Source organism: Acanthopagrus latus, chromosome 12 (genome assembly GCF_904848185.1).
Source record: "Acanthopagrus latus isolate v.2019 chromosome 12, fAcaLat1.1, whole genome shotgun sequence".
NCBI classification, from domain to species: Eukaryota; Metazoa; Chordata; class Actinopteri; order Spariformes; family Sparidae; genus Acanthopagrus; species Acanthopagrus latus.
This window is the reverse complement of record NC_051050.1, coordinates 16,141,255-16,153,434: the sequence shown is the minus strand read 5'-3', so window position 1 is coordinate 16,153,434 and position 12,180 is coordinate 16,141,255. Positions and strand designations below refer to the sequence as shown.

Sequence of the window (12,180 nt, the reverse complement as noted above, 5' to 3'; positions counted from 1 at the left end):
CGGTGACTTTTCCACATTTGGACTGGTGACCGGTTTCTATATAAGCTGCCAAGACAGTAACTACAACAACACAATAGTGGAAGAAAACAAAGACATTGTGAGTCAAAGGACAGACACTGTTTTCCGTGCAGCAGTGTGATGAAGAGTCAGGAGGACAGTTGGCGACATTTCCACACATAAATTCAACATTTGCACTATATGCTGTAAGTTGCCAGAGACACTACCTGCTGCCACATTTCTGTTAATTGGGCTTGTAATGTTGCTTTGTGGGCTGGAAGTGTGAGACATTTTGCTTTGATATTTGAGCATCTTTTTATTTTGAGTGATATCCAGTGAAGGCTGCGAACAGCATTAATAAATGCCTGCCTTGTAAAGACAGTGTGAAAGGGGCTTTGGCGCAGGAATGGCTGTTCTCAGCTTCCATAGATTTAGATTGTTCCAATATTTTATTTTCATTTCTTGCAATTGTTTTACACACAGAAAAAGGCTAATATCAGCCCTTTTACTGTGCGCAAATGATGGTACATTGTGTACCCCCACAAAGCCTGCATACGGGTCTTATATTTATGTAATTGCATAACAGTTTATAGCTTTCAGATGGCTCTGTTTAAAGAGGTTTTGACCCATGGAATGTGTGTGGCTTTGCTGGATAAGAGTATATGATTGTTAAAAGAACTAAAACACAAACTGTGTTCTCCTGCTGAGTCCTTAAATTGATAATTATACAGTAAGCCACTCAAGAGCCACCAAAGACCAGACCGAAGACATTTGTCTTTTGTTTAGTCTTCCAGACGGATCAGGGATACTTAAGCACTTCCTCGTGCTGTCAGTGGTCTATTTAACACTGTATATGTAATGTCCAATTATGACACGTTGCCTCGTGTTGCTAAGCAAAGCAAGCTCATGCTGCCCTGCCCATGAGCTGATGGGAGACATTACGCATTTCTAATTATTTTAGTAAACATGGATATTGTCACTCCAGTTTGTTTGAAGAAGTGGTTCAGGCCTCAGTGTGTCAAAGAACAGTACAAACAGAAATCTCTGTAGTTGCATATTCTGTGCTTTCTATGTCTGATAAATCGGAAGTTAGTTAGGCATTCATGGCAAATTTGGACCTTGCTCAAGAGCACCTCAGTGGAGATAATGAGGATAGAGCAAGTGCTGCCTTTTACTCGACCTACCCAAACGTATCTTGCCAGTCCAGAGATTTGAGCCTTTGGTCGCAAAGCTCGTTTCTTGAACCTTTAGGCCAACGCTGTCCCCTTTTTTTTGTCAAAAGTCTTCAGGGAAAACACGTGCTCTGTTCTGTCGATGTTTATCTTTGTCTACAGGCTGCATTTTCAATGTGGCTGTAGAGAAAATACTTTTGACCCAGCGATGATCAATATCTAGCCTTACACCAGAGAAAATAAAAGTGCTCATTGGTGAGCACAATCCTGTGTTATAATCACATCAACTTACCCATAAATAACTCACAAGTGGTTGCTCCTGAGCTCTACTGTATTCACGCATCAGCTACTTGATTTATTCTGATTGTCAAAACATCCACTGACATCATCATTCCTCTCTGCGACCGCATCCAAAATCATAAAACATCAGAGCACTGACCGGCCTTTTTTCGTTCGTCTCACATTGTTTGTCTCTTTCCCTCCTGTTTTTTTTTCCTTGTTCCTTCCCTCCTTCTCACTGCACTTTAATCCACATTGTATTTGGCGCTGTCTCTTTCTACTTTTAGCCTTTGTGAAGTAGCAGAAATCTGGCATTCAGTTGGCATTCCTCTCGTGGTTTCGCTCAATAAAAAAACAGGGGGGACAGACTTGAAAGGCATAATGGATGCAGACCGATTCAGGTCAACGGGAAAATAGATCATTACCAATTATATCTGTGAAAGATTAAGTGGTCTGCAAGGGATAATTTATTGTTCCACCAAATTTTGGTCCGTTAACATAAACGTTCCACTGAATAAACTCAGACAGGTGAGAGAACTGAGCACCTCTGCCCTTGTTTTTTTTTATACAGGGCGGTTTAAAACAATGAGGAAGCTATGATGGCTCTCTCTCTTTCAATTGGTATGGACATAAGTGTCGTCAAAAAGAGGACGGGGGAAAGTTTCACAACAGTTGCCAGAAGTCAGAAAAACTGTCCTTCTCTTTGCAGATGACTGTGCCCTTCAATGCTGTAAAAAAGATAGTGAAGAAAGAAACTATTCAACCCTCTTTAGGAAAACTTGGCAGCTCACATTTTAGAAAAATAAACATCAATGTTAAATGTAACAGCATATCCAAGGCGTTACCCCTCCCACCAAGCTCACTGTGTATTGAGAAATTGTATTGTATGATATGTTAGGAATGTTATATATGTGAGGTTTGGATCACCACCTCCTTAACACAGGTCAAGCTGATGAGAATCAAATGGTAAGATAACATTTATAATATGGATGTCCTCATCTGTGCTGACAGGTTGGGTAACTTGCTGACACATACATTACATGTTGTTCTACACAAATTTCGGAAAAGGTCTAGATGGTGGTCTAAAGCTGGAGACCAGGTTGGAGTTAGGTTTAGTTCTCCCAAAACACCTTGGTTAAGATAAGGATGCAATTGTCTTGTGCTTTATGTCATCATTGACTTTTTTCAATGAATCAATCGAACTGTATTTGTGTTCATACGATGAGAACAATCAAAACAATGACACAATTCATATTTTCATATTTAACCTATAACAAAATCTTACCCCAGTCTGAATCATGTTTTTTGATTTGAATAAACAAAACCATTAAAACAATATTTTATTAAATGTTCAGATAAGTGTGAACATTGTGCAACTTTGCAGATACGTCCATTTAAAAATGTCCCCACGTTATGTTTTGTTTCTGAGGCAGCATTACGTTTCTGCTGAAGCAAATTTGCTGTTGCGAGATGGTAGTGTCAGACATTGTTGTAAATACTGTACCCATTGTATATACAAGCACAAAATTAGCCAGCTGCAAACTTGTAAATCTTCATTATCACTCCTGTTGATAGCTAACACAGAGCAGATGGCCTCGCTCGGAGACAGACCAATTTGAATTGATCCCAGCTAATGTCAGAGAGAACAAAGAAAACATTTGGAGTGCAACAAAATCAAGCACAGATCTGCTCCATAAATAATAATGCAAATGAATGCATTGATGTAAAGGGTTTGGATCCCAGCACTGAATTGGAAATCGGTGCAAGGGTTCTATTGTTCAAGTTTAATAGTATCAATAGTGGAACAATATGGGCTTTGTTAATGTGTTATAAAATATAATTGACATTTGTACTGAAAGCTGTCTTTATGTGAAACGTCTGGCCTCTTAATTTCCTGTTGACAAACCAAACCATAATCTGTCTGTTTTCACTCTGAGTAAAAGGAAGATTATCAGAGCATTTACAAACACTGCATGTAGGTGGTCTTGAGGTTTAAAAAAGTTGAAAAATGAAGGTTTGTGATGATGTAAGTTGTTTAAACTGAAAGGTAACAAATGAGAATTCCATCTTGAAATGTATTGGTCAAACGCAGTCCTTCATCAACATCCATGGTTTTGACAAAAACATAAAAATTGCAAATTTAGACATAGTGATATGTATATTTACATTTTCTTTTGTATGCCCTCAGCCAATTTTAGCAACCGAATAGACAATTCCAGTTTTAGATTCATGTTTTAAAAAGGTAAAACATTCAACCCCGCAGCAGTGCAGGAATGTGTTTAGGGGAAACCTCCTATACACAGAGCTCTTTCTGCGAAAAGGTCAAATCATTCATTCGTGCAGTTCTTTTTCCTCTCTTCTGCAATCTTTTTCTTACCATCCCCTTGTGCCCTACCAGCCAGACTCACTCTCTGTGTTTATAAGTTGGCCCATGTATCATAAGCTAAAACTAAGCTGCCCTTTACCTTGTGTAGAAATAGTTGGAAATCCAACTGTTTGAGAGCTTTTAAACTATTTTGACAGCTCCCTCTTTTTTTCCATCACCCCCATGAGCACTGGAAACTGCCACGTGCATGTGTGTGTCTAAATGAACAACTGTGCGTCGCTTGCCTTTCCCGAAAGCTGACATGAAAGATATTTCACAACTTGTGAAGCAGTGTTTTTGTGAGTCGCCGGGGTGCACAGTGAGATATCATTGTAACAAGACCATGTGCCCATAAAGGAAAGAAATCCTGTTTTCCTACAGTTCTATAATGTAGTGTGTATGGCTTGCTGCCAGTGAAAGGTTATATTTAATTTAGCCTTGGGCTTGGTGCTGGTGAAATGGCTCCCACCGGACCAGGTAGAGGTGAAACTCGCAACACCAGAGTCATTGATAAAGAAAGAGTTGCTCTCTTAAACGCAGGAATTAATTCATGACTAAGTTCATGTAGTGCACCATTGTTTTTCCTGCGTTGAAAAATGGAGGGGAACCAAAACATGTGGCATCCTTTTGTTTCAATAAGAACAATGGATGAAACATAATGTTGAAGGATAAAAGTATGTTCAGTGGTAAAACATGTGCAATGTGATACTTTTCGAAAGCTTTTCTTTTTGTTTCTTTCTCTCTTCAACTCATCCTTGCTTCCATTCATCTTTCCTTTTAATTTCATCCGTCTCCCAGGTGAGGTTCTGAGCCTGATGGACGATCTGTTCTCTGGTCTGGGTTCATCCTGCGTTGTTGCCGGGAAGAGGACTGGAGACCATCCTCACTCTGTGCTGTATTCAGTGGTCTTCAAGTGCCTGGAACCCGACAGTCTCTACAAGTAAGTCTGCCGATGCCTTTTGCCTAGTTTTCCAAGTCACTTGAGTAACTGATATATTGTGGCTGTTTTTTTTTTTTCCTTAATCATATGGGTAAACATGAGTCATAAATTGTGTTTTGTTTTAGTTAGTGCAGATCTAGTTTCAAGGTTTCTGTGCAGGTCTGTGAAAAATGGAAAGTCCCTAATTATTTCCAGATCACAATGTGTGTAAAAATACACAGAAAATGGATATTAAACTTACGGGAAAAAGATGTTTTTGTGTGTTGATGAAACTATATGCAACATATTAAAAGCTGGAGGAGAATTGCTGTCTGATTATAGTATGGGGTTTGTTTTCCTTGTGCCATTTTAGGCATGTTATGGAGCTCCTAGTAGAGTATACTAAAGCACGCTGGTGAAGTGATTGTGCTTTCAATATATGTATAGTACACATGCACATGCATCCACTCCTGGAATAGGGAAACCAGCCTAGCCCCAACCTTTAACCAGGAGAGCTTTTATGTAAATGCATGGTGGCCAGAAGAAAGAACAAAGGACCACGATCTGTTACGTTACATGTGGGGCTCTGGTGCAGTTCTGTTCTGACATGAGCACAGTTGGGGGTTTAGTTTTGCTGACCCTGCTAACCCTAACCCATTTGCTACAAAAATTTGATCTTTGGAGGTTGAACTTAATCTTTCTGGTGCAGAAGGTAAGAAAGCGAGTGCTGGCTAACTACATATTGTATAATTTAAGAACTTGGATTCACCATATACTGGCTCTGTTTGATTCGGTTTGACACAGCACGTCAGCCTTGCGCGGCAGAGATTTTCATTTCCATCACAACAGGGATGCCTGCTTGAAGGCGTGCCTTTAACCAATGACACACTCGTCTTGAGTAGTGATCAAAGGAGCGGCTGTAAATAGCCTTCCTCCCCGCTGCATGGGGAATGAAAGAATGGCAACTAACAGTTTAGTTGTAAACATGTTTTATTTCTTATAAAATCTTTACAATGAAAGTCCCCCGTTATTTAGGTATTCAACAGCTGAAAATGAACACGATGAACCAGTAAAACACAGCAGGTGTCTGAAAGTACAATCATGGACACTGAAGAACTTCAAACCAAAGAGATTCAGATGGAAGCTATACAATTAGATGAACATGGTCAAAACAGTGACAAACTCCTGTCTCAGGTTTGATTATCGCAAGATAGGCTTGCTTTTAAGGGGAGAAAGGACGTTGCCATGCATTGGCCACGGTCAAGGCGCCACAGGAGGCTGCTTGAAGGCATATTGGGCACATTCTGGGGAAGGTCCATCTTGGGCATCTCTCCAATTGTGATTGTTTGTTACAGCAAGGAAAGACACCTCTGTTGTGCCTAGCACTGAGCAGCATTTAGGAGTATTCAGTTTCCTCAGATGCTCAGGTGACCAAGAAACCCAGATGGGGTTGAATGGCAGTTAAACACTGGTCTACAGTGCAATGCAGTGTTTCTCCATTGGAATTTGGAGCGAGTCATGAACTCCCCATAACAGACCGCCATATCCAGGAATTGTACTGTGTATAAGTGTACGAGAACACCCTTTCCCCAAAAGATCTTGTTTCAAGGCCATTGTGGTGGGAAGATCCTGTTGGTGGATATCTACAAATGAAGGTAGCTGTCAAGCTCAAGAAGGAGACTATCAGACTTGGTTAGCCATGTTAACTCTACAGTCAGCCCTCAAGTTTTAGGAAGTCTGACGTACTGCAACTTCTGTAGGGGTGGGAAGCAAATGTATGGCAGGGGTTTTACATGTCAACCAAGTCTGTTTCAGCAGAGGAGAACTACTGACCTTTGCTTGGTGGAGCTGCTGAACATGACGAATGTTCTGTGGATCCAGAGAAAGTATTGTCCCTGTCTTTGGTGAGAGTAGGCAAACAATTCTACAGTTGCAAGATGGCAGGGGTGGTTGAGAGTGGCAGAGAAGGGTATTGGTTCCCATTGGTTGATAAAAAGGAGACCAGAGAGTGTTTCAGGTTATCATGATTCAAGCAACACATGAATAGTTTTTAAAACAATTGTCTTTCATTGCATGGTAGGACAAAAACTTTATTTGTTGCTAACCATTTTCTGTTACTACATCAGAGAGTGCATGCCTTTACCAGGGCTCCACAAGTCCATCTCGACTCACCTACACTATTCTGCGACATTGCTTCTGGCCTCAGCTTGCAATTTATTGCAACCCAGTTGACTTGATCCTTACTCCGACCACACTTTTATGAGTTCATTGTTTTCCCATTAACATACAAAGGCCTTTCATTAAACATTATGTTGTGGCCATGTTTGCATTTTTCCCAAACAACGATGTCTGAGGAATTATCAGCAATCCCACATCCTCCCCTGGGTGTCTGCAATTCCCACTGCAAATGTTATTTTGTTTCAGGGGGTGAATTTTGTTACCTACTCCTGAACAACAGCTGGGTTGAGTTAACCAGGGAAGCATACTGAGTCTCAACGTAGTGGGAGTGGTGTATGCTTCCGTTCTTTAATGTGCTCTCAGGTCAAAGGAGAAGAAGAAGGCTTTAGTGAATGCACAAGGATATCTGACAAGAGGCGGTATTTGGTAAACTCAAAGAAAAAACTGACTGCCATCTCCCTTGAATATCATGTAATTACACTGACAGTAAATCAAACTGTGAATGTGTGACAATGAACAGCCAAGTCTATCTGCTGTTGCCGATTGTGGATTTGTTAGTGAATGTGATTACCTCATCTGACAACCAATCAATGTCAAACACAATTAAAAAGTCATATTGATTTATCACTGGATGGTTTATAGGATTGCATAGGATTGTTAAGCCACTTTCGGCTATTTAGAAGGACAGTGCAGGATAGAAATACAGTGTATTTGTCTTCAAATGTATTCATTTATTCCCCCATTGAATATTGCATTGATGAGCATTTCCAATGAGCTCTCTTCGCCTCCCTCCACATCTTGAAACAAAGCTGCAAGAGCAGCAATGCTGGGTGAACCAGACAGGACCCAGATGTTGTTGTGGCTGTCACTGGACACACGAAACACACTGTCTTCTCAGCTTTCACCTGTTTTCTCAGCTTCTGACCGTCTTCTCCAGTTGTGTTAAGTGTCTTACGATTATAATCCTCTTACTGTTTGGTGGCCTTGGTTTGTTTTGGGAACGACAGCAACAGCAACTGCCCCTCTTAAAGAAGCAGCCAGGTTTTAAAGCTATGGGAAACCTGATCCAAAGTAACCTTTTTTTCCCACTCTACATGTAGGTATACATGTGCATTACAGTCGAGGTTACCAATCCTAACCCTTCTAAACATACAACAGAGAGCCATGGCCACATTTACGCTGACAAGTGGCCTAAGAGGGAAGAGCGGGGTAGTGTGACTGTTCATAGGGAAATAAAGATGATGAAATACTTCCAATAAAAGAGCCTGAAAGAGGTCAGCAGTCGTTGAGATTTTATAACAGCCATGCCAACAACACAATAACCATCTATATAGATAAAAAGAATTCACAATTTTGAGTTTCCTACAATCTTCGACAGTGGATGAAGTATAGTGTGGGAATGACCATTAGTTTAATCTCCAGAAATCAGGCTTCCACTAACAACAACCTGCAACAAGAGCCTAATTTCCAACTTTGTAGCAGTGTTATCTTTGTTTAGGCATTCTCCACAGTGTTATTCTCCCTGATAAGAGCAGAATTTACGTCGGAATTACGTCTGAGGGCACATCTGTTTGCAGCAAGCTGCGCTTGTCTTAATCAAGAGCCTGATAAGACCTCTACTGGTATTGGTACTGGTATTACACTTGATCATTACCAAGGCTGCTTGGCCCTCATGTTTTCCTCCAGATCTTAAAAGCTGTTTGCTCTATGAAAAGTTACACACATCATTTCAAAAGCTGTGTTTTTGTAGAAGATAATCAAGGACATAACCGTGTTTTGTGCCAGAAACCACAGTGGCAAGAGGTGTAAATCAAATGCCAAAAAGCAACATGTGTCAGGATTCAACGTCTGGCTACATATCGATATACTTGTATGACTCTCAGACTTTTTGCACCATTCACTTACCACAAACTTATACGATAGTTTTGTGTTTGTGTGCTGTGTCTGTGCATCATGACACATAAGTGGGGTTATTAAAACCAGTGTCTTCTCCTTCTCTGTTGAGTACAGTGTTGAGTAAAGCTTCAGTCTCCCCGATGAGCAATTTGGCTCACAGACAGGCAGCAGATGAATAATAAATACAGAACAGTATAGCAGTAAATAGAAACAAACAAGATTGCACAAGTACACAGATCAACACCAACGTCACAGCTGTCAAACCATTTAGCAGCCAGAAGAAGTTAAACCCAGGGGCTCACCCTGTTGCCTTCACAGTGAGTAACAGATTCGATTGATCTTGTGCTCGTTCATGTTTTTAATAACAGTTATGCCGTATGTGGTACAACAAGACATAACAGACACCTAGTTTGTCTGACTTCTCTCTGAGTCCATGCTTTGAGTGATTTTTTTCTTCATTTTTTTTTAATCCTGTCGTCGGTTTGCCAGCAGCCTTTTACAGATGAAGACTCAGCTGTATCATCATGTCCTGACTGTCTTCTTTTGTAAGGTTTGGCGTTAGCCAGCGATCATCAGACGGGCCAGAGCACGTATCAGTCTTTTCACCCCCCCAAAATAACTGCAAGAATGTTTTGAGAAATGTTTTTACGAATGGATCCATCATGTGCGCATAAGCAGCAACTACCATTTTTCGTTTTGTTTTTTTCATGGCGTGGATCAGACTTTTCTGAGGAGGTGGTTACTCAACAAAATACTGATGACAAATTTATACCAGTTAGCTGTGACTTAGATGGCATTACTTAATTGCGATGGAAGATTTCAGATCAGTTGTTTACAAGGGGTGGGATTAATCAGGTCTGGTGCTTATATTTAACAACAAATTTAACCAGAATGATCGTGTGGCAATGAGCAGAGGTGATGCTACATCATGCATTTCTCTTCCTCATTGGACATTTTATCCCTTTTGGCACATGTCTGATGAATATTAGGCTCTTTATTTATCAAAATAAAACTGTACTGAGTCCAGTGCTTGGTGGGACCCATATGTATGTTATGTATATGCTTCATGTCATTAAAAAAAGGGCTGTCATGGCTGTGCATAACCTTTTACTGATGAGGGCATCACCTTTATTTTATAAAATGTATTGCTGGAACGACTGGTCATTTAGATTTTCTAGAAATATCCTGCGCACCGATTTAAAAACTGAATTACTTCTAATGGGGGTGATGTCATCGTTACATTCATTAAGACTGTGAGCCCTGCTGATCTGCAAGTGAGATCACCCCGAGGCTGAGATGAGCTTTTCTCATTTACAATGAAAGCAAAGGCAAAAGCAGTATTATTTAGGGACGTTGCGCCAGTGCAGTGCCACTCAGATCTGTGGATTTCAAAGTCATGAGATACTGTAAGCTGCCATAAATTCTTCAAGGTGGCGAGAAAACGATTCTATGGTGGCCTTGATTGATTTGCGGTCCGGCTTCGACTGATGTGTGTCCAAACGCTGACGTCATGGAAAAGGCATCCCCTACTGCCCTGGCTTCTCTTGGCATGCCAAAAATACTGCCCTAATTGATCCTCCCTCGCTCTCACTTTCTCTCATTCCTTCCCTCTTGCCTCCCCGTCTGCCTTTCGAGCACTCCGTCTTGTCATCTCTTGTTCGGCCATCTCTCCGCTGTCTCATTAAATTAGAGGACAATGGTTACTTTAATGGCAACATTGTTAATTTACACAAACGCTAATCTGCCATTTGTCCACCTCATTGTTTGCTGAGCTTTCAAAACTATGGCACGCAAACATGAAAATAAATAAATAAAAAAAGCCGTGGCCGCTTCCAAAAGGAGCCATGTGCGGCCAGACAGCCTTGGAATAGATGTGAGTGACGAGGAATTAGAGCTAGGGATAGACAGAGCTGAGCTATATGCAAGCAACGTAGATAGAGAAATAGAGAGACAAAGGAAAGCGTATCCATGTGTGGGTGGCCGGGGTGATTGTGTGTGTGTGTGTGTGCGCCTGCACGCGTGTGTGTGTCTTGCCAATCCTGTTGCTTGATGTTTTGACATTCTCGTGGCAGGCCAGACTGTGGCGGGCTCCTTTGTTCTCCCAGGCGATCTTTATCATCGCCGAGTGCCTTCACTGAGCTCCGACACCAAAAGTCCGTCCATCAAGACACCCTTTACCCCCTTACTATCTGTGTCTGTGGAAGAGACCCTGACAATGACTGTGTTTACACACACACAGATACTCCACTGATATTCAGAATGAAATTGGCATTGTGTAAACAGGTCCCCGCAAATTAGGTGTTATTCCTGTAGCAGACACGTAGTATGCATCGGTATTAATCGAGTTCTAGAAGCTTCTTTGGACTTTTTTCATTTTAAAAGAAATATCTGTACTTCCTAATCCTTACATTTTATAGTACTAATGCAATTGAGGGCGAGTTTTTTTTTTTTTTTTTATTGCGCATAAGAGACATAACAGGACGGAAACAGACAGAGACAAAGACTGGAATGTGGACAATAGGCAGCGACATGGATGAAACTGAACCAGGCAACGCTGCTGCCAGACCTTCCTCACCCATGGCCTCATTCAAGTACATTTCAGTGCCTGTGCCTTCATCACTACTTGTACATTAAGGAGTCTGTACTTGTACTCGAGTAAAGAATGTGTGGATTTTTTTGGCACGTCTGATCACTGTGGAAGACTTGAACATCAACAGGTTTTTTGGATACGCACAAATATCCCAACGCCGACCTTTTCAAAGAGATGGTTGAAGGAATGGAAGAGGGAGGCTGTGTTTGCACGGTCTGGTGCACGTGGCTCCAGCCATTCCACTTTTCCATTTTTTGGCATTATAAACAATATGTTAGGGTGTAACATTCATTTTCATAGCTTAGAATCAATATTTTCCTCAGTGGAATAAAACGCTGAATATCTTTTGCAGGTAAATGCAGATGGACATCTGGACAAGGTTCTTTTTGCATGTCTGCGATCAACATGTTGTTAAAGTGTTTCTGTAAAAAAAAAATCCAATTTCCTCGCACAAATAACCATTTTTATCCCACTTTTACCCAAATAAAGTGCAGATCCCCGACTCTCTGAGAGGCTCGATCTCCTGGCAGAAATGGCTTTATTACAGTACATAACAATCTTGTAATTGCTGTAGGGGCTGTGTAAGGGGAAACAGTACCTGTCATTGATGCCAACCATTAAAACAGCCTAAAACAGGCAATAAAAGGCTGGCATGCTCACATCCTGGGTCCCTAACAAAACTTTTTAACAAATTGCCCTTGATAAAACTCCCGCCTCGTCGTCATCCCGCTCCCCCTCCCTCCCCTCCCACCTTATTGTATCCATCTGCACGTTATGCGGCCAC

At 41.2% G+C, this 12,180-nt stretch overlaps 1 protein-coding gene across 4 annotated transcripts in view; it reads left to right on the top strand.

The window, feature by feature from the left end:
• LOC119030205 (myosin light chain 4-like) overlaps positions 1–12,180 on the top strand; it is a 451,755-nt gene that overhangs the window by 428,967 nt on the left and 10,608 nt on the right. For all 4 annotated transcript variants that reach the window (XM_037117622.1, XM_037117621.1, XM_037117624.1 and 1 more), the window contains one exon: positions 4,612–4,753. In XM_037117622.1, coding sequence (XP_036973517.1) covers positions 4,612–4,753 — 142 coding nt within the window. The remainder of the gene's footprint in view (positions 1–4,611; positions 4,754–12,180) is intronic.